The 26,248-nt window shown below is 43.6% G+C and overlaps 1 protein-coding gene across 5 annotated transcripts in view; it reads left to right on the top strand.

Annotated features, from left to right (window-relative positions):
* The window catches only part of SLC26A8 (solute carrier family 26 member 8), an 87,154-nt gene extending 68,144 nt beyond the window's left edge, over positions 1 to 19,010 (top strand). For 3 of the 5 annotated variants that reach the window (XM_045500785.1, XM_045500787.1, XM_045500784.1), the window contains 9 exons: positions 1,801 to 1,920; positions 3,044 to 3,150; positions 3,232 to 3,301; positions 3,735 to 3,827; positions 3,942 to 4,073; positions 8,035 to 8,406; positions 12,436 to 12,490; positions 12,587 to 12,771; positions 18,173 to 19,010. In XM_045500785.1, the coding sequence (XP_045356741.1) occupies positions 1,801 to 1,920; positions 3,044 to 3,150; positions 3,232 to 3,301; positions 3,735 to 3,827; positions 3,942 to 4,073; positions 8,035 to 8,406; positions 12,436 to 12,490; positions 12,587 to 12,771; positions 18,173 to 18,634 (1,596 nt within the window). In that variant the 3' untranslated portion in view covers positions 18,635 to 19,010. The remainder of the gene's footprint in view (positions 1 to 1,800; positions 1,921 to 3,043; positions 3,151 to 3,231; positions 3,302 to 3,734; positions 3,828 to 3,941; positions 4,074 to 8,034; positions 8,407 to 12,435; positions 12,491 to 12,586; positions 12,772 to 18,172) is intronic. The other 2 variants (XM_045500788.1, XM_045500786.1) reach the window with 1 other exon arrangement.
* The last annotated feature ends 7,238 nt before the right edge of the window (positions 19,011 to 26,248 follow it).

Here is a 26,248-nt window from a genome sequence, read left to right as displayed (position 1 = left end):
GGAAGGAAGGAGGTTTCATTACTGGGGTAGCAGCTTGGTGACACAGTGAGGTGGCCGTCCCTGAAGCCGGAGTGGTGGTAAATGTTAGCCCCATCCTTTTGAATATCTCCGTCCCGCCCGGTGAATAGTCAGGTTTCTGAAGAGCAGGACTGCCTCAAGGCTGTTGCTGCCTTCTGCTCTTGTGCTTCGGAGACCTTGGAGCCCAGCCCCAGAATCTATGCACAGAAGGTGGGATCAAGCTTGTATTCATCACACAAGCTGTCTTCTGATGCCCAGCAGAAGTCATCTCCAGAATTTAGTTTACATAGCACCTTTGGTGCCATCGCTCTGAAAGTCTGTCTTCGGAGGGCCACTCACTAATTTACTCTGAACGGTGATTTTTTTTTTTTTCTCTACAGCTGGAAGAATCAGAATTTTTAAAAATTGCAAACATATAAAAATCTGTCAGGGGGTCCCCCCTGGGTGGCTCAGTCAGTTAAGTGTCCGACTCTGGCTCCGGTCACGATCTCACAGTTTATGCGTTCGAGCCCCGCACGGGGCTCTCTGCTGTTGGCGAAGAGCCCACTTTGGATCCTCTGTCTTCCTCTCTGCCTCTCTCTCTCTCTTTCTCTCTCTCTCTCAAAAATAAATAAACGTTTTTAAAAAAAGACTAAAAATCTGTCAGAATCCACTGAGGGCACTCCTTTATTATCAATACATTAGAGACAGAGCAGCCCTTGCTTTTGGCTAACCATGCTATGTCACGTTATTTTTATACCATTTTCTGGGTGGGAAAATGTGAACACCATCTGATCAGTGGGATATCTGAATAGCTTTAATAATGGGGCTCTGTGAGTATTAAACTATGAATGAGCCCTTCATCCTTGAGAGATTATGGACCCCTTGTTACAAAATCCTTATTGGAGTAATTGCTGGGGCATCCTGGCCAGGATCTCAACTGGTCGGCAAGGGGACCAACACAATGTGAAGGTTCACATTCAGAAAGGCAAAATTTTTATTGTGTATGACTTTGTGAAAGGATTTGTTTCTTCTTCACTCACCCTACTCTTCTTGCAAGAACCTCGTGAGGTTGAGTTTCTTTCCCTTCCCACCGCATCTTCCTGCAATGCACAGAGCATGTGGAGATTCTTGACTGAGGATGAAGCTAGGAGAGAAGTGATTCCTGCTGCCTTCATCCTTGCCCTTCCCTCCTCTGCTGACCTTCCGAGCCCACTGGTCACCAAGTCACCTCAGAAAACCAGAGTAACCTGCTATTCCTGGTGGCAGGATCGGTCTAATGCCCAGGCAGAGCATATACAGAAGAGATGGCTAGAAAAAGGCTGAGAAATGTGACCCTCATGCAGGGACTTCATGAAAACAAGAAAATGTTTCTTAGAGTAGGTGAGAGTCTGCTTTATCTTTTATTTTTATTTATCATTTTTTAATGTTTGTTTATTTTTGAGTGAGGGAAAAAGAGAGCACAAATGGGGGAGGGGGAGAGAGAAAGAGGGAGACACAGAATCTGAAGCAGGCTCCAGGCTCCGAGCTGTCAGCCCAGAGCCCCCCACACAGGGCTCAAACCCATAAACTGCGGAGCCCAAGTCAGATGCTTAATCGACTTGCCACCCAGGTGCCCCCAGATTCTGCTTTGAGGTCCTGGTGATTTTTTACATTTCTGAGTGGCAAGGGTGACTTTTTGTGGTACCTTTGTGAAGATTTGGGAGTTTTACCTCCCCACCCCCACCCCTCCCCACCCCAAATTTTCTCCAAAGGGAAAATGAAACAGGGCTTACCTTCCCCTCCCCCCCCCGCCCCCCACAGGCTGTGCTGGCTGGTATTATTCTGAGCAACATCTTCCCCTACCTTGAACCCATTTACAACGTACCCAATCTGTGGAGGCAGAACCAGTATGACTGTGTGAGTACAGATGTGCTGGCTGAGGTAGGGAAGGACAGGGGGGAAGGTCGGAAAAAGGGCACGAGAGCAAACAAAGAGATCAGGGTGAAGTACCCTAGCAATTCTTCGACATCTGATACTCAAGCCTAAAAAAAAAAAAAAATGGGTGCATGGAATGCTGAAATATCATTCCAACTATGCAAAATTAAATGAAAGGGACAGAAGTGGCCACAGTTAGGTATGAATCTAGTAAAAAGGGTTTGCCACACATTAAGTAGTCGAATAACTTTTAATCCAGTCAGTGTGATTGCATGCCAGGATAGGAGAGACAAATCCTGCTAGGAGAAGGCGGTGTCTTGAGAGGCAGAGCTGCTGGAGAACCCTCCTCCCATCTAGAGCACAAAACTGGGGACACAAAGGGGAAACAGCAAAAAATAAAATATGGGGGATATAATACGATGAAAGGAGAAGAATCCCATAGAGGCAAAGAGAAATGAAAGGGGGTAGTTTTCGGATCCAGGTCCCTGAGGAGCTAAGAGGGTATGTGGTCCAGTGCGCAGGTACCACTTCTAGGAAGAGGGGTAGCCCTTCCAGCAGGACTGGAGACAGGGAGGGAGAACGACGTGGGGACAGTAACTAACAAGTAGCAGGTGGCGGTGGGGGGGGGGCAGAGCAAATATTCAAGGGAGTTTTAGCCTATCCACACTATGAAGATGAAAGTCAAGTGGCTTGCTGAGAGCGATGGAGAAGGTGGTGAGGTAAGGGGCCAAAAAGGATGTTAAAGATTCCCAATAGCCACAAAAGGTCTTAAAATAGCAACTACTATTTGGTGAGTGCTCTGTGTTGCTTTGGGGATGATATTTTTAATCACAAAAAAAAAAAGCCAATAAAGTAGATTTCCTTATCCCTATTTTGCACATGAGGTTTCAAGAGAGAATTGAAGAGAGGAGTGATCAAGGGCACCTGCAAGAATGGCTAGGCAGCGTTGGGACCCAATCATTTGTGAAGGCGACGGCCCAGAGGGCTGTGCAGTTTGTTCTCTGCACCCTGGGTTTCGGGAGGGAGCGGGAAGGAGAAGATGGGTTGAGAGATACAACTGATCTTCCCACTTGTGCTTATGGTCAAGGTCTTCCCTTCCCCTTCTTCCTTCCCCCCACTTCTCCATAAGATTATCTGGATGGTTACTTTCGTATCTGCAATTTTCCTGGGACTGGATATGGGACTACTCGTTTCACTAGCCTTCGCCTTCTTCATCATCACTGTTCGGTCACACAGGTACTTTGTCTCAGGTGATAGGAGGCTGGCTGTGGCGAGGTAAGGCAACTACGACCTGAAAGCACATATGTTTCCTTTCAGAACTAAGATTTTCCTCCTGGGTCAGATCCCTAACACCAACATCTATAGAAGCTTCAATGACTATCGGGAGGTAAGATTCCAGATCAGTCCCGCTCCTTTGCCCAAAGGATGGTCTGAACCAGGCCTGCTGCTTGGATTTTCTACAACAATCCCTTTGCTGTTGTTGTTTGCTAACCTACGGACACATGTTTGCAGAGGCGGGGAAAGTGATGCAGGACAGTGGAGGTGGGGAACTTAAGTAGGTAAATCCTCAGAGTGCTGCAGCCAGTTAAGGATCATGTCCTTGGTGGGGAGGGGCGGTGGGGAAGGCCAAGAAAAAGCAAAGAACAAATGGAAGGCGGAGAAGAAAGCAGGAAAAGCAGGGGGTGAAAATGACAGGGAAGAATTTGCTAATCCTGGCTTCTTATGAAGACGAATCCAGATTCTCCAGGGAGTTCTAGAGATGCTTTCTTATTCTACAAAAGAGCTGAGAAGTTTCCCTCCACTTCACATTTGTCTTGCAGGTTAAAAACATTCCTGGGGTGAAAATCTTCCAGTGCCGCAACTCCATTACATTCGTCAATGTTGATCAGCTAAAGCACAAGCTATTAAAAGAGGTGGTGGCTTCCTCCCCTGCCTTTCTCCACCTGCTCCCCTCCCCCCCCCCTCCCCAGGGACACCCCCTCTTCCTTCCCCCACTCACCATCTGGCCTCTCTCTTACATCTCTCAGGTTGAAATGGTAGGGGTGCCTCTTAAAGAAGAAGAAGTGTTCCACCTGTTTCAGCAAAATGAAGACAGCTCGCAGGAAGAAAAGATTTGTCAGTGTTTCTGCAACTGTGACGAACAGGAGCCACCACCCAGGGTTGGAAACCTCTTTTTCTATCCGCATTTTTCTCCACGTTTTGTAAAGAAGTGCACTGGTAGTTGAAGAAGAAGTAAGGAAAGAAAATCAAAACCCCCTCAGGGGCTTTGACTCTTAGATGGACCATGGGTAACTGGAAATCAGAGATTTCTACCCAGCAACGAACGAAGGCACAGGTCCCCTTTTGAGATGTAGATCTTGACCTTAGTAGGTAGGAGGAGATGTTTGGGTCGCTACTCAATGGCCAGTGACTGACCTGAGCACAGAGAGCACAGTTTGCCTACTGAGATTGACGGTAATACCCTAGTTATACCTATTTCCCTGACTTTCACCTGCCTGGCTTTCGATTTCTGAAAACAAGTGGCTGAAAGATTGTTTTCCAGTTCCAACAAAAGCAGCAGAGTTAAGGTGGCCGCCGTTCTCAAGGACATGCCAGGGTCTCCTGATGTCTGCCTGTGACCGAGGAAATGGTGGTGGGGGGTGGAGGGCGGGTAAGCGAAGATGGAAACTTCACACCATCTGAAGGCTATTTTGGCTGATGAATTATAAAGTGCTCATTATTTCCAATTCAGACTTGATCTAAATTAAATTAATTCCCTTCATCTAATATTTATTTCCTTTCCCCTCAGCAGGGCTGCTCATTTCTAGCTTTGGGGGCCTTTCACCCAGCCTATACTTATACCCTGGAGGGGCAGCTCTATCTACACACACATACACACACACACACACATTTACTCCCCCACCACAAACATCTCCTGTCCCCCTCCTCATGTGGGCCCTTGCAAACGCCAAGCACCCACTCTCCTTCCCATACACCCTAGTGGAGTGTAGGCTCTACTGAACTCCCTGAAAACACCAACTTTCCTCCCAAGAGGATGGAATTAACACTGTTATCAAATTTTTGTTCAGGATCCACACTGCACTGAGCATTGTAGAGGATGCTTACAGGACATCAGCAAATACACTTCAAGAGTAGAATTTGAGTTTCTACCCTGTGCCCAGAACTGTGATGCAATGAAAAAAGAAAATGAATTTTAAGGGTCTCTGCCCTTAAGTAGCTCTGTTTTCTTTTTCTTTTTTCTTGCGGCAAAAAGACATATAACATAAAACTTACCATGGTAACTATTTTTAAGTGTACAGTCAGTAGTGTTAAATATATTCCCATTGTTGTGTAAGCATCACTACCACCTACCTCCAGAATTTTTTCATCTTGCAAAACTGGAGCTCTGTACCCATTAAACAAGAGCTCCCCGTTTCCTCCTCCCCCCCCTCACCCCCTGCCCAGCCCCCCCCCCCCCCCCCAGCTACCACCGCTCTACCTTCTGTCTCTATGAATTTGACTATTCCAGATACCTCATTAAGTGGAATCATACAGTATGTGTCTTTTTGTGACTGGCTTACTTCACTTAGTATAATGTCCTCAAGGTTCATCCAGGCTGCCCTTTTTAATTTTATTTATTTATTTATTTATTCATTCATTCATTTTTAATTGTTTTAATGTTCGTTTATTTTGAGAGAGAGAAAGAGAGAGTGAGTGTAAGCAGGGAAGGGGCAGAGAGAAAGGGAGACAGAGAATTCAAAGCAAGCCCCGCACGGTCAGTGCAGAGCCCAACGCGGGGCTGGAACTCACGAACTGTGAGATCATGACCTGAGCCAAAATCAAGAGTTGGACGCTCAACCGATGGAGCCACCCAGGCACCCCCAGGTTGTCCTTTTTTAAAAAGGACATTTGTCCTTCAAAACATTGACAAAAGTAGACACAAGTATGAGCCTCTGTGTACCCACCATCGACTTTAAGATTGATCAGTCCATGGACAACTTTGTTTCATCTCTACACCCACTCAGAGAGTTATTTTGTAGCAGTTCATGGAATTTTTTTAAAAGATTTTATTTTTGAGTAATCTGTGCACCCAACATGGGGCTCGAACTCACAACCCCGAGATCGAGAGTTGCACAACTCCACTCACTGAGCCAGCCAGGCGCCCCAGTTCATGGAATTGTAAATCAAACTAGGGAGATGACTCTCTGTTAATGTGACCTACACAGCTATTATTGTATTTTGTCAATCCTATGTTTCATGTTTTTTCACACCTCTGAAATTTGGATTCAGTGCACAGCTGATGGCATGCCACAGTTTAATTTGCAGTGATTTCTCTTCTTTCTTGATAATATAGAAAGTAGTGGGACGTCTTAAAATTGATGAAGTAGGAGAGTAAACCATTCCACACAGTATCTGTCACGTTCAAAACTGTGTCTTTAGATTTTAACAACTCTAAGTAAAGATTTTAACAATTTTAAAGAGAGATCAGCATGAGTTCGAGAAGTCAGGAAACAACTTCTTGATAGCAATGGGCTTGAGCTAGGCAGGAGAGAGAAATTTGGATTTAGGTCAGATAGGAAAAAAGAGGACTCCCCGTCTGTGGACGAACTTGAACAAAGACGCTGAGGTAGAAACAACTATGAGGTCCTCAACAGCAAGAGGCTTGGCCTGGAAAGTAAGTTCAGGCAGACACGGCGCGAGTGGATCATGAAAGTCTTTGAAGGACAAGAGTGTAGAGTGGATGAAGGAGAGAAAAGGGAGGCTCTCAGAGGTCTCCTTCTGCCTGAAGGATCTTGTATCTCCCTGTCACTCTGTGCCTGTCCTCCAGAGGCCTGGCCTCGGTGACTCTGAAGCCTTAAGGAACACCCCTGTCCTTTGAACCGTAACTGATTATCTGTGCATACCACTTTTTTTTCTGTTATGCAAAATATACTACCTCGTACAGTTTTTACCTTAATGTTTTTGTACTTGTTTAAATGTGTATTTATTTATTTTGAGTGGGGGGAGGTACGGGCAGAGGGAGAGAATCCCAGACAGGCTCCGTGCTGTCAGCACAGAGCCTGATGCAGGGTTTGAACCCACGAATCACGAGCTCATGAGCCGAAAGCAAGAGTCAGTTAGGGGTGCCTGGGTGGCTCAGTCAGTTAAGCGCCCGACTCTTGATTTCGGCTCAGGTCATGATCTCACCATTGGTGAGTTCGAGCCGTGCATCGGGCTCTGCACTGACACGTGCAGAGTGTGCTTGGGATTCACTCTCCCCTCTCTCTCTGCCCCTACCCCACTAGCTCTCTCTCTCTCTCTCTCTCTTAAAATAAATTTAAAAACTTTAAAAAATTGTTTAAAAAAAAAAAAAGCAAGAGTCAGATGCTTAACCAACTGAGCCACCCAGATGCCCCCCCCCCACATTTTTGTATTTAAAAATTTTTATTTTATAAGCAATATAATAAGCACAATATCGCCCAGACTGTACCACTCTAGCAAGTGCCTCATGGTTTTTGTCCATCTCTGTTGTTGTTGATGCTTTGAACGGACACGTGCCCTCTCCCCAGGTAGAAGGTGGGACGCGTAGTTATTACCTGTGACTGCAAAGTGGGCATTCACCTCTTCCCTGCCATTGTATTCCCGGTGCTTGGTGCTGTCCTTAAGCCACGGCAGGCTCTCCAGGCCTATTAGGATGAAAGGAGTGAAAGGGAAAAATAGGCCCGCGCAAGTAATTTCTGTCTTCTTAAGGAAGCCTGATGAAAGATGGAAGTGTTGAGAAAAGGGACTGATGGAAGAAACCCTTCAAACAAACTCTTAGTAGGCACCCAGACAAAGTAGAGCCCAGGGATGAGGGGAAGGAATAAACCAAAGATTATCTTAAGTCTGGCTCACAGGGCAATGAAAGCATCGTCAGTACGCAGAGGGAAGTTGGGAGGGCAATGCCGTGAGCCGCAAGGATATGGCAAGATGAATGCGGCTTTTTCGGTCACGAGCGTGAAGTGACAGTGAGGTGTCCAAGCGAAATCCAAGCACCTGGTCTGTGGGGAGGTTTCCTGAGGGAGAGGGAGGTGAGTCAGGAGACAGAAATGGCATCATTGCAGGTACTTGCAGCCCCTGCTCGAGCCTCCTCACGGTCCTCCCCTAACTCTGTTGTCCCAGGTTGTCTACACGGAACGATTTGAAAGTAGACAGGACCGCGACTCATCCTCCATTAACCTGATCCGCTGCTCGCATTTCGACAGCGTGAACATGTGCCAATCCGTGTCCCATGAGGAAGTACCGTACATCGTATCTTCCACAACTTACAGAAGTCAAGGGCAAAGCTACGAGGACGTGGACAAAGTTTGGGTTTCTAATGACCCCCGTAGAAACAGCTTGATGCCACTGCCTGACGCTGTGGAAACCCCAGAGAGGAACAGGTCACTCCTTCCCTTCTCGGATACCTCTCATCTACCCAGCATCCACACCATTATCCTGGATTTCTCCATGGTACATTTCGTGGATTCACGGGCTTCAGTGTCCTTAAGACAAGTAAGTACTGAGCAGGCTTTCACAAGAGCTCCGATCCCCTCCTACCAGTGCTCCCCCCCCCCCCCCACCAGCCCCGACCCTGATCGAATCCTCTGAGTCACTCACTGATCAGCTGCTATGTGACCCCAGGGCCACTAGAAACTTGGACACTAAAGATAGTTTAAGGTCAACCGGAATGAAAAGGAAAGAAACCAACCCTGTTTTTTGAACTGGGGTTGGCTCTGTAAGCAAGGCATGTCACTTCTCAAAAAATCCAAAATGGAAAACAGCAATCTGTGCCACACCCAGCAACTCCCAGGATCTCCTGGGAGTTCACTGCACATCTTTTCAATAGGTCTGAATGCTACAGGAGAAAAAAAGCACACCAAGAATTCTCACTCTGCATCTGCTCTGAGGTAGACATTGTAAAACACTCTCAGATGTGAAGACATGATAAAATGGCCCTGGCAAGCCTGGGGCTGCCCAGTCCGGAACGTACAGGATCTCCCCCAGTTCCCTCCTCATTGTCTGCATCATTGGGTGCAAAGGGCAGGGAAGACTTTTCCTTCAGAAGCCGTATCGCTGAGTCCCGGCTTCTCTCCTACTCTCTGATTTCTCTTGACAGTTTTCATTCCTCTCCTTCTTATACAGCATGGACAGTTTAGATGCACAGCTAACTGTATCGGTTTTTATTGTTGACGTCTTCTAAGTACTGTATCTGCCTTTCAGCCAGCTTATCTCAGTTTACAGCCCTCTGCCTCACTCTTGCTCCTTTTGGTGGTGGCTCAGGTTTAAACATCCCGAACACCCACTTCCTGGACGCTGACTGCACCCACTTGTTTTGTTTTGTTTTGTTTTGTTTTGTTTTGTTTTTTGAGACCTGCTCCTTTGGTTGACTTTCCTTCTTTTATCCTCTTTTATCAAACTTTATTCCTAAGGAAATATGATTCTGTCTTAAGTGAGTCCAGTTCCTCTTTGGTTTGAGGCAACAGGAAGCTTCTCATAGCAGAAAGAACTCTGGTTGGCACTCTGTGGGTGTGTACTTTGTCCTGGGTTTGCTACTGTTCACTGTCCATCAGACCCGAGGTAATTTACTAAATTGCACCAGGCCTTCATTTGCTCATCTATAAAATGAGAGACCTGGAGGGGGGGGGGGCACCTGGGTGGCTCAGTCGGTTGAGCATCCAACTTTGATTGGATTCAGGTCACGATCTCGCGGTTCATGAATCCGAGCCCCACATCAGGCTCGCTGCTGTCAGCCTGTCAGCGCAGAGCCCGCTTTAGATCCTCTGTCCCCCTCTCTCTGCCCCTCTTGCTTGTGTTCTCCCAAAAACAAATAAATATGTAAAAGATAAATAAATAAAACAAGACTTGGAAGAGATGAACGTTAAGGGCTTTCCCATCTAAGACATCCGCTTCTCCACCCCATTTGCAGATTCAGTTCTACTTGGTGATGTCTCAACTTTTGGGCTTCTCCATCTTAGGGTGTACTGCTGGGGTGCGTTCTCTTCTCCCATTCTCACTTGGTAGTTACTGCTTTAGATGTCATTAAACCTACATTATCAAATGCCTGCTACACGGCAGACTGAGTTGGGCACATTCATATACACTATTTCACTTAATTCCCCCACTAGCCCTGAGAGGCAAGTCATATTCCCCCTTAGGAGTTCTAAGCTCACAGCTAGTAAGCGGCCTGCCCAGCATGGGGACTCAAAGCCTCTGACTTTATACCATTCTTCCTCCTGTTCTGTAGTAAGAGTGGTGATATTCTGTCTCTCCCCTCTTGCTTTCCTTTTTTTGTGGAGGCACCATATGTTCTGGTCCTTGGCATAACCCATCCACACCTGGCCCGTGTTAATGACTTTCTACTCCAGCCCAATGTAGAGGCAATGTAGACACCTTTACTTTACAGCCTTCAGAGATTCGAGGTGCACTTTCTCACCTTAAAGTTACACATTTCTTCATTCCTTCTGTAATTGATCTTCTATTTTTTTTTTTAATTTTTTTTTCAACGTTTATTTATTTTTGGGACAGAGAGAGACAGAGTATGAACGGGGGAGGGGCAGAGAAAGAGGGAGACACAGAATCGGAAACAGGCTCCAGGCTCTGAGCCATCAGCCCAGAGCCCGACGCGGGGCTCGAACTCGCGGACCGCGAGATCGTGACCTGGCTGAAGTCGGACGCTTAACCGACTGCGCCACCCAGGCGCCCCTGATCTTCTATTTTTAAAAAGATTTAAATATTTATTTGTTTTTGAGAAAGAGCACAAGCAGGGGAGAGGAAGAGAGAGAGAAGGGGACAGAGGATCCAAAGCGGGGGCTTGGATGTGGGGCTTGAACTCACAAACTGTGAGATCATGACCTGAGCGAAGTCGGACACTTAACGGACTGAGCCCCCAGGCGCCCCACCGTTCTCTAATTGTTTTATACAGCCCAATTGGAGGAAATCATTATTTTTTGTTTACTTTAACTTTGAAAACTTAAATTTACTGAAAAAAAAAAAATCCCAGCAGTCATTCTTATTAGAGACAATCATGCAAGTTAAGCTTCTTCCTAATTCATGAAATGTCACTCTCCCATTGCTTGTCATTTAGAGTATGTTCAGAGGCACTTGGGTGGCTCAGTCGGTTAAGTGTCCATCTCCTGATTTCAGCTCAGGTCAGGATCTCATAGTTGTGAGATGGAGACTCGCATGGAGCTTCATCCTGGGTGTGGAGCTTGCTTAAGATTCTCTCTCTCTCTCTCTCTCTCTCTCTCTCTCTCTCTCCCTCTGCCAATAAACAAACAAATAAAGTATGTCCATAGTGGCTCTTTATCAAATGACCATGATCAAGAATGATTTTCTTGTTTCCTCTTGGTAGTAAAAGAAGTATCAGGTTTTTGTGTTTTTGTTTTGGTTTGGTTTTGTTGAGAAAGAGAGAGAGCATGGGCAGAGGAGAGGGGCAGAGAGAGAGAGAGAGAGAGAGAGAGACTCACAGCAGGCACCACGCCCACATGGAGCCCAATGTGGGGCTTGATCTCAAGACCATGAGATCATGACCTGGACTGAAGTCAAGAGTCGGATGCTCAATCAACTGAGCCACCTAAGTGCCCCAAGTAGAGTCTGTTTTATTTGTGTCTTTTGATATTTTAACTCCATGCTCAGGGTTGGAGTCTATTCAATCTGAGAGTGTTAAGGTTAACGTGGACTTTAAAAGTTATCGCACCAGAGCAGATATACTGGCTGAAGTAAACTTGAGGTCAGTATCTGATGTTTACTGATCTGCTACTCCTAAATATCTGCTGTTTTACTAAAGTTAAATGCAACTTTGCAGAGAAGTTCCAGATATGACCTTCAGGACTCCTGAATTCCATTCTCTACAATATCACTTGACCAGCTCTGAGCCTCGTTTTCCTCCTCTGCTCAGCAAACTCCAGGAAGAAGGAGGTCACATGCATACACTAAACAATAATACCAAGAACGGCTGTTCATGAAGGCTGTCCATTGTGTTCCCATCATACCCATGCCTGTCTCTCTTCTAGCACTGTCCTCAGTAGCATTCTCTCTCTCTCTCTCTCTTTTAAGTTTATGTATTTATTTGGAAGGGGCGGGGCAGAGAGAGAGGGAGGGAGAGAGAATACCAAGTAGGCTCCACACTATTAGCACAGAGCCTGACGCTGGGCTCGATCTCGTGAATCATGAGATCATGACCCGAGCCTAAATCAAGAGTCAGATACTTAAACAACTGAGCCACCCAGGCTCCCCAGAAACATTATCTCTTTATGGGAACTGTTTCCACCCCCCCTGCCCCCCAGAGACCATGGGCAACACTCCCTCTCACTCCCCACCTCACATGAGACCATCTGATTCTCTTTTGTATTCCTAGCACTTTAGACATTTCCTGGCATATGGAAGTCCACGCATCAAATGTTTATAGAGCTGAACTGGAATGCAGAGGTACATATACCCAGACAAGTGAATGGCCAAAGGGGTATTAAAACTCCTCTAATTAGAAGGCTCTTTCGTAGTGCATGTGAAGATCACTAACGCTGATTTACTCTCTCCCCACAGATGTGCAACGCTTTCCAAAATGCCAACATTTTGGTGCTCTTTTCAGGGTGTCACAGTGAGTATCCTTCACCCTATGAGAGGACTGTTTGTACCCTGGGTGCTGTCCTCCTCAGGCGTCTGACCCTGTGTATGTTCTGGGTTTGGTTTGCAGCTTCTGTGGTCAAGGCATTTGAGAAGAATGATTTCTTTGACGCTGGCATCACCAAGGCCCAGCTGTTCCTCACCCTCCACGATGCTGTGCTATTTGCCTTGTCAAGGAAGTTTCCAGAGTCCTCCGAGTTAAGCGTGGATGAATCTGAGACAGTGATACGGGAAGCCTACTCAGAAAGAGACAAGGTTGGATGATGTGAAGCATCACGGTGTGGGGCGAGCAGTGGGGAGACACCTGATTAAGTAGAGATGAGCAATGTCCAGGAAAGGCTTTTGAGTATGGCTGGGCCAGACTTTGAGATGTTGAAGTGCTCCCTTATCAGTTGGTAAATAACAGTGGACCTGAATCCCAAGTTCCCCCACTGCCATGGCATCTGGGTGTATTCAGGACCCTTTCCCAACTCAAGAGAGGGTTACCCAACCCAGCAGAGGTCTCAAGGATTCTTTTATAGCAAGCTTGATTAGTGCCAGTGCCATCCCAAATTCCTGAATATTTTAAATATCTCCACCAGCTATACCTTTAGAATCCATGCCTACACCACCCTTGGGATGAAAAATAGAACTAATGAACTCACAGAAGTAAAGATCTGCCAGTCTAACATTTTGGCTATTATTTACATTGTGAGTAATATATAAGATTTACTCAACCTGAAAAATGCAAAGGAGAATGATACATAAGCCAGAACTTTTAGCTGTCTATTAATACTAAGTAAAGGCCTGGGCCAACTGCAGTGTTTTTATTTTATTTTTATTTTTTTAAGTTTATTTATTTTTGAGAGAGAGAGAGAATGAGTGGGGGAAGGGCAGAGAGCAAGGAGGACACAGGATATGAAGCAGGCCCCAAGCTGTCAGCACAGAGCCTGATGTGGGACTTGAACTCACAAACCATGAGATCACGACCTGAGCTGAAGTTGGCAGCTTAACTGACTGAGCCACCCAGGTGCCCCCCTACTTCAGTGTTTTTAAATCAGAGTCTGTGAAGGTTAAATGTGCCCCCCACACACACACAAAGAAAAGGAAATTAAAACACAGATGGGCATCAAACATTATCTAACAACTAGAAATTATTTTTTTTTAACCTATATTTTTGAGAGAGAGAGAGAGAGAGACAGAGTGCAAGCGGGGGGCGGGGAGGCAGAGAGAGAGGAAGACATAGAATCTGAAGAAGGCCCAGGGCTCTGAGCTGTCAGCACAGATCCCAATGCGGGGTTGAACTCACGAACCAAACTGTAAGATCATGACCAGAGCTGAGGTTGGACGCTCAACCAACTGAGCCACCCAGACACCCCTAGAAATTACTTTTTAATTAAATCCCTGATTCTTTGACTTATTACATTTTAATCATGTTTGAATTTTTTATGACAAGAGAAGTATTACCAGAGCAATAAAGTGTGGATTTTTTTTGAAAACTTTAAGAAGTAAAAGATATCCAAGCTTATAAAACATGGCCTTTTTCTTTCTTCTTCTTTTTAACGTAATGTCTTTCCCTTGCTTATTGAGAATTCTCACAGGTTATGTGCCTCCGCTTATCCAGAGCAACTTTTTCCTCAATGGACATATTTTTTCTATTCTGCTCTATAGTCCACTCCCATCTATAAAATCATAGAGTCACAAAACCTTTCAGTTGGAAGAAATCTCAGAGCTTCTTAGGCCCATTCCCACCTGGAGTAACCATTCTTTTAACAACATGTCTGGCCAGCGGTCCCTCTGCTTATGTTTGGAGATTTCCTGTGGTTCTCAAACGTTAATATGCGTCTGAGTCACCAAAATCTGCCGTTAAAACACTGACTGCTGGGCCCTGTCTGTAGCCCCATCTCCCCTAAATTTCTGATTCAATGGGTCTGGGGTAGGGTCTGAGAATTTGCATTGCTAACAAGTACTGGGTAATACTGATGCTAACAATACAGAAACTACACTTTGAGAACCACTGCCTTAGAGATTCAATGTGCATTTTTTACTATCAAAGTCTAGTGTGCCCGGCAATCTTTGGGTGTGTGCCAGACATTGTATTTAGAAAATGTTTATAAAAATACTCTGAGATCCAGGATGATGTTTTTCTTCTGGAAAGAACTTCATTGTTTTGCCAAGTCCCTGGAGGCATTAGCAATCCAGGGTAACTGATCTGATTTTAGGACTCAAGGTGTTCTAGGCCATCCAGATGACCCACAGCCCAGCTGCAGTCTCTGGGAAGGTACGCCACAGACCTTTCCTTGGCAGACCCTAGAATGCAATTTTGGCAACCTTAAGCCCTTAAAGCTGTCAAAAGCACTGTTCTCTGCATATATGTGCCACTTCGAGATCATCAAATACCTTCTACAAAAGTGGTCCCAAATGCCAGACTCACCTCTATAGATTTTCACCTTTTCCAAATCTTCATTATAATCTTGTTAGCTTTATGGTATCTTCAAGCAGAAGTTTTAAAATATTTTATTCAGGGGCACCTGGGTGGCTTAGTCAATTAAGTGTCCAACTCTTGGTTTTGGCTCAGGTCATGAACTCATGGTTTATGAGTTTGAGTCTCACATCAGGCTCTGCAGTGACAGTGTGGAGCCTGCTTGGGATTTTCTCCCTCTCCCTCTCTCTCTGCCCCTCCTGTGCATGTGCTCGCTCTCTCTCTCTCTCTCTCTCTCTCAAAATAAATAAATAAACTTTAAAAAATAAATAAAAATAAAATATTTTACCCAGCTCTCCTGGCTGTCTTCAGTAGGAGGGTGGGTCTGAATTATGTAGTCTGCCTTTTCTATAAGTGAAAGTTTCTCTGTTTTATTTATAAATTATGATACACTTGACAGATTTACGTTATATATTACATTGCCTTTCCCATATTAACCTTTCTTATTTTCTGTTTGCCTTTTGTTTAGAATGTCATTCTCACTTAGGAAGTAAACTAATCATTTATGTTTTCTTCTAGATTTTAATGTTTTAAGTGTTTATATATTATGCTTTTTTAATCTAGGTAAAATGTATTTCAGTGTATGGGGTTAAAGAATAATCTTTTATTTTTTATCTGTACAGCTAACAATTCTGAGAAAACTCATCTATTGAATAAGCTTTCTTTCCTCTGCTGATTTGAAGTGCTATTTTCATAAAATATTACATTATTATGAAAACTGAAGTCTATTTATAGCATAGTTTTTGCTTCATTGTTGTTAATAGCTTTAATATAGATTTATAACACATTTACTGTTTGGTTTGAAGTCTACTTCAAAATTTGCTAAATCATTCTCACCAATTTATTCTTCCAAGCAAACTTTTGAATCTTTTGTTGCATCCCCTCACAAAAGAATCCCATTGGAATTCTCATTACAATTGCATTAGAAATATAAAATAAATTGAGAATTGATCTCTTTCCAGTATTTGTTCATCTTATTGAAGAACATGAGCTGTCTTTGTATTTATTCAGTCTTTTTTTTAAGTTTATTTATTTGTTTTGAGAGATAGTGAATTGCAGAGGGGCAGAGAGAGAGGGAAAGAAAGAGCATCCCAAGCAGGCTCCACACTGTCAGCACAGAGCCTGATGCGGGGCTTGGAATTCACAAGCTGTGAGATGGTGACCTGAGCTGAAATCAGGAGTCGGAGGCTTAACGGACTGAGCCACTCAGGCACCCCATTCAGTCTTCTAATGTTACATTCATAGTAAGGTTTCGTGACTTTCTTTCCTTTTTTTAAATTTCTTTTTTTTTTTTTAAGTTTATTTATTTATTTATTTAGAGAGAGAGAGAGCATGCGCAGGAGAGGCAGAGTGAGAGGGAGAGAGAGGATCCCAAGCAGGCTCTGTCAGTGCAAAGAGCCTGATGCGGGGCTCAAACATATGAACCTGTGAGATTATGACCTGAGTCAGACACTCAACCATCCAGAGCCACCCAGGTGTCCCTGTGACTTTCTTTGTATAGACAAATCCTAGATACTTTATACTTCGTTTTACATATGTATTGCTTTTTGAAATTAACATTCTTTTTTCATTATATTTTCTACCTGGCAATTGCCAGCCTGTGATAAACCTATTGATTTGCATAAAATTATTTGGCTACATTTGTGAATCCTTTCACCAGACCTAAGAGGTTTCATTCGTAATTCTCTTGAGCTTTCCAGATTGAAAAAAAAATATTTTCTACAAATAATATAAATACCTTATTTTCCAGTTGTCAAAATTCTTATCTCAGTATCATATATTATAGCATTAGCTACATCTCCCAGAACAATGTAAGTACTAGCGGGTGGTCTTGTCTTACTCCTGAATTTTATGAGACAAACTTCTTATGCATTTCTATTAAGGTGGTAACAGTTGGCTTAAGATAGACATTATATTTACTGTGTTTTTTTTTAAAAAGTATTTTTCTAGTTTACTAACATTCTTACCAGGACTTACATTAAGACTTCGTATTGAATATGTCAAATTTTTTTTCTAGCATTTAAACTAGGGAAGCCTAGGAGAGGAGCAAGTTCTACTACAGATGTATTGCATTCAAGATGCCTGTTAAACATCCAAGTGGAAATGTCAGAATGGCAGTGGGTACCTGAACAAACAGATCAGGGGAAGGGTTATGATCAAAAAGTCACTGGCACATAGATGATAATGAAAATTATGGGACTAAATAAAATTGCCTATGGAAGGAGTGTAGATGCAGAAGAGAAGCCCTGAGGCTTGCCAACATTTAGAAATCCAAAAGAAATAGAGGAGACAACAAGGAGACCAGAAAGAAGCAACCAGGGAGGAAAGAGGAAGAGCCAAAGAGTATTGTGTGACAGAAGAGAGAAAACTATTTCAGGAGAGGTGAAAGTTGATAATTCTATGGAATGCTGCTGTAAAACTGATTGACCAAGCCTATGGGGCATCTGCTAGGTGATAGGCTCAGTCACTGGTACTGGGGATATCAAAAACCAGGCACTGCCCCACCTCAAAGAGCTTAGAGTCTAATAGGGGAAATAGATTTATAAATTACAAAAAGCAATACATTACTGGCACTATGACAGAAGTATGAGTGAAGTATAGATGAAACACAAAGGAAGCTGAGATCCCGGTTGATCGTCTTTGATCTGAATCTGGAATGATGAATAAGTGTATGTGGATAAGATGGAGAAGGACAAGGCAGGCACAGGGAACAGCATGAGCAAAGGTAAGCAGAAGTCAGGCATCTTTAGTTAACTTTATGGCCAGAGTAGTGGTGGGGACCACAGACATAGGTAAAGCTAAAGAAGAAGACTAGAAGCCAGGTCACGAAGGGCCTTACATGCCCTGCCAAGAATCACACATGGGGTTGGAAAGACAAGTAAGATCAAGAAGACAAGATGTTTCAGAATGCTATCAAGACCACTGCTGTTTTAATGGTTGACCATGAAACCCAGGCTAGCTAGAAAAGCCAAAGAAATCAGAAGTTATGGATTGATAGAGCCTGAAGAATAGTGAGTAACTGAGGAACCAGAGGTTGCAAAGATGAAAAGCAGATGTGGCCAGGAAGATTTCCTATTTTGCCAGGAACTCATGATTTCTTGGTGTCTTAAGTCCTTTTGTATTCTGAAATTCCTTGACTGTTCAAAAGCTAAATTAAGCTGTAAATTGTAACCCATCTAATTGTGTGTGTTTTAGAATGGAGAGCCAAGACATGAAATGAGCGGCAATCTTCTAGAAGTCTCTAAAAACGCAAATCCAGACTACATCATGATGCAGGAACCGATAACAAAGGAGGAGTTGGAGCTAGACCTGGAGCTGGAGCCCACAGTGGAATCAGAACAAGAGACTGGACTAGATCTCGAGCTGGACCTGACTCATGGGATGGAGCCTGAGTCAGAGCTAGAGCCTGAATCTGAGCTAGAGCCTGAGTTAGAGCCTGAGTTGGAGCCTGAGCCCGAGCCCGAGGCTGAGCTCGAGGCTGAGCTCAAACCCAGGCCAAGGGCTCACACTTATCCTTGGCAGCAGTACTGGTCTCTGTATCCGTCTACACTTCCCAGATCTCCAGTTCAGGCTCGGCGTGGGACACCATCAGTTGAGAGGAGGCGTCAATGTATGAATTTATATTCACCCAAGGACAATAATACTGAAGACTGTTAGGAAATGAACTGGGAATAAGGAGTCAGATTCCCTTGGCAAACCCTCCCCACCCAAATGGGGTCACTTGGTCAGAAGACCTAGACTAGTTACAAACTAGCAACACTTGATTTGGGACTCCTTCATCTGCTGGCCTCTTCCTTGCTCAACACGGATCTCACTCCCAGATCACAATGCTAAACACCAAGAGTTATCTCTGAATTCCCTATCTAGGCTTACCTCGTCTCACCATCAGCAGATATTCTAGTAAAGGATTTCCTTCTTTGCACACCCCGTACTCTGGGGGTTTTGTCCAAGCATCTCTAACTTACTCCTCTCATCTCCGTTCCCCTTTCTCCAAAGAGATGAGACTCAAATAAAATATACAACTCTAGTTACATTTGGACACTTCCTGCATCTTTCCCTTCTCTATACTCTATATGCCTAAAGAAAGGTTGGGTGGGAGAAATTCCAGAAGTGGGTGGACATGGTGAAGAAGATATAAGCAAGAAAAAGAAAAACTGGGTGGCATTTGTATTTTATATGCAAGGTATCTTCATTACACTGGTGGTGGAAATGGGGAAGTAGATAGGTTAAGTTAAGCCGGCCTGCAAGGCTTATAATCTAAGGAACTCTTACGCTGAAGACACTTTTGTCATCACTCCAAGAGCAGGATGTTTTCCTAATCCTACCACTGTTTCAGAAGACTAGTCAGCTGTACCAACTGATGAGAAGGTTAGCTCTATAGAGCTCTATTTGGTATCCAGATTCATATTCACCACTGTTTCGTCCTTACAAGTTTTTAAGATACAAGCAATCTAGAATCTGTATTCCTGGTGGACCAAACTTGGAGTCTATGACAGACACAACCTCTTAGGAATTGGAAAAGTCAGTCATTACTAGTTTGGTCCAAATCCATTTTAAAAATTTCCCCCTCCCCCATTAAAAAATACCTAGTATTAAGCTACAAGCAAAAGATAAATATAGACCCCTGGGCGAAGGTTTATGGAATCCTGAATTTTATTTTCCACTCAATAAACAAGACTCCTCTTGCTTGGATACTTAATTTCTCTCACCCGTTGGGTTAAAGAAATTCTTATTAAAATATGTCTCTTATCACAGAGATGACATGTGCAATCACTCAGTCTACAAACATTCACTAAGCATCTGCTCCACGCACACCCCAAACAGTGCAGTAGATAGAACAATATTAGCCCTACTTCACACGTATAAACTGAGGCTCGGATAAGTTTTGTAACTAGTCCGAGGTCATATACAACTGTACCCTAAAAGAGGTGGGAGCCCAAGTCACAGGCTTCCTTCGTTCATGCTTACATTATACATCTATTGAACTCCTACTGTGTGCCAGGAACTGTCCCAGGTGCTGAAGATACAAGATGAACAGAAGAGACGACAAAAATGATTATAAATTGTGATAAGTACCTTGAAGGTAAAATATAAGAAAGTCTACAGGCCTACATTAGGAGGGCCTGAACCTACCTCAGGTGTCAAAGAAATTCTCCCTACAGCAATGACCTATGACCTGGCACCTGAAGGATGAGTAGAAGTTAGACCTAAAGCAAGTTCCAGTGACTGCTAGGAGGGCAGAGACAAATGGGAAACCAAGAGTGGTGACCATGGGTAGGTACAAAATCCGAGTACCCAGGAACACAGCTAGGTGTAACCTTAAGGTAATTGCCATTTCACCAGGGGCTCAATCAGAAACTGGGTCAGACCCAGAATGAATTGTCAAGGTGGCAAGGGCAGGCACAGTAATTTGTCAAGACCAAGAAAGTATTTCACACTTAAAACAGGAGACTAGAAATATTTGGAGAGCCCAGTTTCTGTGGACTGCCTCCCTCTCACACCAGCCGCCTTCTATTCCTGCATTCCCATCAGAGGAAGGCCCTTAAATACAGAATGAGTTGGCTTCTGACACTTGACTAGCAAGTGGTAGAGTTTAGACTCTGGTGCTTTCTGCTGCAACTACAACATAGCTAAATCTTGGCATTGGTGCATGACATCAGAAAGACCCAACTAGATGCTTGGACTACAGGCTATCTTTAAAGAATATGCTACTGGGGCGCCTGGGTGGCTCAGTCGGTTAAGCGTCCGACTTCAGCTCAGGTCACGATCTCACGATCTCGCGGTCCGTGAGTTCGAGCCCCACGTCGGGCTCTGGGCTGATGGCTCAGAGCCTGGAGACTGCTTCCCATTCTGTGTCTCCCTCTGTCTCTGCTCCTCCCCCGTTCATGCTCTGTCTCTCTCTCTGTCTCAAAAATAAAATAAAACGTTAAAAAAAAATTTTTAAAGAATATGCTACTATAAACCCATAACATCCAGCCTTCCCCAAAGGAATAACATAAATACAAATGGTTAATTGATTGTAATTACTACAGCATTAAAGAAAACATAAAGTAACAATTCAAGGGCTGAGTCTTCTTCCAAAATGCGAATCACCTGAGATTCTAAGATATTTCAAATTCTATAAAATACTATGGTTTTGGTTGCTTAGCCCACTTTTCATAGCATGGTCATCATTGCAGCCTTTATCATCAATGAGAGACTGGAGAAAAATGCTGAAAACTGAAAAACAAGTACAGATTGGATCTGAAAGTGTCTTAGCACAATTTTTTCTCCATTACTGAAAAAAGAAAAACAAACCTCAAAGCAGCTCATGTTCGATAGTAAATGGGGCTTGCGGTGTGATTTTTAAATATGAAGAACTAAGTAGAATCACTAGACCTGCAGAACAGTAGGTCTGGAAAAGAAACTGGTCAAAATAGGTAACATTAGGTATCTGTGTCTAAATATGTTAAATATCGCAAAGCCTAACAAATTGTAACATGAGTCTCATACCTATCTGATTTAGACGATATGTAGATGAGACATTGGACTTAGACCTTCGGGTTCATGACATGTGAGAAAGACAAGAACTTGGGGGGGCAGAAGTGGAATGTTATGGTCTGAATATATCCCCCCCCCCCCATATTGTATGTTTAAATCCTAATCCCCAAGGTGGAGGTATTAGAAGGTGGGGCCATTGGGAGGTGATTAGGTCACCCTTATTATTAATTACTAATGGGATTAGTGTCCTTATAAAAGGCCTCAGAGACAGCCCTCCTACTTTCCACCCCCTCCTGCCTTCCAAAGCAAGAAGATGATCATCTGTGAATCAGGAAGTGGGTTCTCACTAGATGCCAAATCTGCCAGCACTCTGGTCTTGGACTTCCCAGCCTCCAGAGCCGGGAGAAATAAATTTCTGTTGTTTATAAGGCAGTAGCCTGCAGTATCTTGTTATAGGCACCCCATTGAACTAAGACATCATGGTCTGAGGATAAAATAATGAATAAAGGATGATTTCTGCCCTCATACAGCTCCCAAACTACAAACAGGCATTGCAGGAGGGAGTGTCACAGACTTCTAAATGAAAAGGTGACAGTGCTCTCACTGTAGCAGTGTACAGTACTATGGAAATGTAGATGAGAGGAGGGGTTAGAAAGAATGTAGATCCGGGGAAACAGTTACTGAGAAGAAATGATATTGGAGCTGGGCATTAAGAATATGTAGAAATTGCCAACTATTCTTCAATTAAAACGTTTGTTTGAGGGACGCCTGGCTAGCTCAGTTGGTTGAGCGTCCGACTCTTGATTTCAGCTCGGGTCATTATCTCACAGTTGTAAGATCGAGCCCTGCATTGGGCTCCACACTGAGCGTGGAGCCTGCTTAAGATTCTCTATTTGTGCCCCTCCCCTCCTTGTGCATGCACTCTCTCTCTCTCTAAAAAAAAAAAAAAAAAAAAAAAAATGTATTTGAAAAAAGAATACATAGGAATTATACGATAAAAGAGGTTTCACAACCTATGAAATAATCTTGCCCCCAAAAAAATTGAACCTGAATATTGTCAACCCTGTGGGTCTCACTACCAGATTATAGGAAATACAGGGGTCAGAAGAACATGTTAAATGACACTAAGTAGAGGCAATCAGTGGAATCTAAAAACTCAACAGGACAGGGGCGCCTGGGTGGCTCAGTCGGTTAAGCGGCCGACTTTGGCTCAGGTCATTATCTTGTGGTCCGTGAGTTTGAGCCCTGCGTCGGGTTCTGTGCTGACAGCTCAGAGCCTGGAGCCTGTTTCAGATTCTGTGTCTCCCTTTCTCTGACCCTCCCCAGTTCATGCTCTGTCTCTCCCTGTCTCAAAAATAAATAAATGTTAAAAAAAAATTTTTTTTTTAAACTCAACAGGACAAATGAGCCAGTTTCTTCAACAAATAAGTTAAAAAACAAATACAAAAACGAAGCATGGAAAATCTATAAATTCACACCTTCCTAGGTGAGTTGAGGTTATTGGCCTTTTTTTTTTTTTTTCCTTCAGGGTTATTTGCTGAATTTGGAATCAAGCTTTTCTTAGGCAGAGGGACCCTGCCAGGAAAAAACAAAACTAATGAAGCTTTTGGTGGCCACTTAAGCTGGTAGGTTGACTGGTTTCCTCTCAGAGACACTGACTGAGTGCCAGGGACACTCAGGAGGTTAGGGATTGGTCTACAAAGGCAAAATGAAATCTCCCAAGTCTCAAAGTACCTTTGTCTAGACACAAAGTCCACGAGAGGAAGGGGCCTTTAATAAGCATACAAAAGACCTTGCCCTTGAGACATTTGGAGCCAGAGATGGACTGAGTCTAGCTAAAGCCACAACACAGCTCAATTTCTAATACAGTTAGGAATGATCTGTCCCTCACTTTTTTGCCGAATCAGAAGTATGTATCCTATGTAGGAAGAAATAACATTGACTTCAGTTTCTCTTGTTTGCACAACCTCCAGCATATGATTTTTATTTTTTAATTTACATTTTTCATAAATTTTTAAAAAGTTTCTTTTGAGAGAGACACAGTGTGTGGGGGGGAGGGGCACAGAGAGAGAGGGAGAGAGAGAATCCTAAGCAGTCTCCCTGCTGTCAGTGCAGAGCCCAAGGCAGGGCTCGAACTCACAAAACTGTGAGACCTGAGCCAAAACCAAGAGTTGAACGCTTAACTGACTAAGCCACGCAGGCACCACCTCCAGCATATAATTTTTAAAAATCACAAGGCACGGGCGCCTGGGTGGCTCAGTCAGCTGAGCTTCCGACTTCAGCTCAGGTCATGGTCTTGCAGTTCGTGAGTTCGAGCCCCACGTTAGGCTCTGCGCTGACAGCTCAGAGCCTGGAGCCTGCTTCGGATTCTGTATCTCTCTCTCTGCCCCTCCCCTGCTCGTGCTCTGTCTCTCTCTGTCTCAAAAATAAACAAAAACATTTTTAAAAATTTAAAAATATAAAATAATAATGCAAAGAAGGTATAACCAAAAATAAATAGAGGAGAGGGGCACTCGAGGGGCGTCGGGCTCTGTGCTGACAGCATGGAGCCTGGAGCCTGCTTCAGATTCTATGTCTCCCTCTCTCTCTACGCCTCCCTCACTCATGGTCTGTCTCTGTCGCTCTCAAAAATAAACATTAAAAAAAATTTTTTTATTAATAAAGGAGATAAATGGAATAATGAAAACACTTTATGAATCCAAAGGAATACTGGAATAAGAAAACAACATATAGGACAAGTAGAAAAGAAATTCCAAGATGGCAATCAAACTCAACTATATCCATAACTAAATAAATTAAGTATTCTAATTGAGATACCGACTTTTGGGGGGCACCTGGGTGGCTCAGTCGGTTAAGTGGCCAACTCTTGATTTCGGCTCGGGTCATGATCTCACGGCTTCTGGGTTTGTGAGCATCGGGCTCTGCATTCACTGAGCGAAGCCTGCTCCGGATCCTCTGTCTCCTTCTTTCTGGCCCTCTCCTGCTTGCTAGCGCTCTCTTGAAAAAATAAATAAATAAACGTTAAAAAAAAAAAAGTTTACAGATACAGACTTTTTTGGATGGATGTTTTAAAAAGACCCAACTATCTATTTATGAGAGACACAATGTAAATATGAATATGCAAATATATACACAGTAGAAGGACGGAAAAATACAACAAGCAAATAGCAACCAAAAGAAAGCTGCAGTGGCAATGTTAATATCAGTCAAAGTAAAGCATAAGACAGAAAATATTCCCAAAGGTTAAAGGTTTCACAGAGGTGAAAGGGTCAATGAAACAGGACAACATAACAATCCTAACTTTGCGGGTAATAACATAGTTTCAAAATACATAAAGCTGACTCAGTAGAGCATGTGACTCTTGATCTCAGAGCTGTGAGTTCAAGCCCCACTCTGGGAGTAGAACTTACTTAAAAATAAAATAAACAAAATACATAACGCAAAGTGACAAAAATGAGAGGAGAAAGAGACAAATCTCAGAGCACAGTTGGAGATTTTTAACACAATTCTCTCAGTACAGAAACAAAGGATTCTAAAGGCCTTGTATTTTTCAGGAGGAAGACAGAGATCGTGATTAATGCCATATTTCAGATTAAATATGTGTAGCGGGGGTGCCTGGGTGGCTCCGTCAGTTGAGTGTCTGACTCTTGATCTCACAGTCCCTACTGTCTGTGCAGAGCTCACTTCAGATCCTGTCTCCCTCTCTCTCTCCCCTCCCCTGCTCACGCGCTCTCTCACTCTCTCCCTCAAAAATAAACATAAAAATAATAATGAAAAAATAAAATAGTAAAAATAGTTGCATAGTTCAAAAAATAAAAACTACTCAGTTAAGACAGTGAGGAATCTTTGCTCCTAGCCCTGTCCCACACTCCCATTCCCATATTCCTTTTTCCCTGCCCCACCCAGATAACCTCTACTACGACTTCCCTTTGTGCGTTTCTAGGACCTTCTAGTACGTCTTTATGCAAAAACAGTGCGGCTATTTCTTTATGCATATACGGGTCAGTATGAACATACAGTCTTATGTTCCCTTTTTCCTGCCCAAATGGTTATTAAATATGTTTGGCAACTTCCTCTTTAAAAAAAAAAAAACAATCTTGGAGATTTCTAGTATTGATACTGATCTGAAGGAGGGTTTTTTGGTTTGTTTGACTGATTGATTTGTTTTGTTTTGTTTCGTTTTGGTCTCAGACTTCAGGTCATTTTTGATTTTCAACAGCTTTATGGAGCCATAACTGGCATATAATAAATGACACATTTTTTAAGTGCCCAATTTGGTGTTCTGACCTATGTATACACCTGTGAAACCATCCCCACAATCAAGATGAACATATTGGTCACCCCCCAAAATTTTCTTGTGCCTTCTTGTAAGACCATGCTCCTGGCTCTCTCCAACCAAGTCTCCATTCCCAGACAACCGCTAACCCGCCCGCTGTCACCAGAGATTGGTTCTCATTTTCTAGACTTTTGCAAAAATCGAAAGACACAGTAGGTGTTGTTTCTGGGGAGCGTGAGCTGGCTTCTCTAACTCAGCGTAATTACTTTAAGATTCATGCGTGTTGCTGCACGTACCAAGAATTCATCCCTTTTTGTTGCTATGTAGTTTTCCACTGTGTAGGCATCTCATAGTCTGTTTATCCATTCATCTCCTTATGGATAAAGGTTGTTTCTAATTTGGGGGTATTAAAAATAACGTTGCTATACTGGGGCGCCTGGGTGGCGCAGTCGGTTGGGCGTCCGACTTCAGCCAGGTCACGATCTCGCGGTCCGTGAGTTCGAGCCCTGCGTCAG

Source organism: Leopardus geoffroyi, chromosome B2, assembly GCF_018350155.1.
Source record: "Leopardus geoffroyi isolate Oge1 chromosome B2, O.geoffroyi_Oge1_pat1.0, whole genome shotgun sequence".
Taxonomy (NCBI): domain Eukaryota; kingdom Metazoa; phylum Chordata; class Mammalia; order Carnivora; family Felidae; genus Leopardus; species Leopardus geoffroyi.
This window is presented reverse-complemented; position numbering and strand designations above follow the sequence as displayed.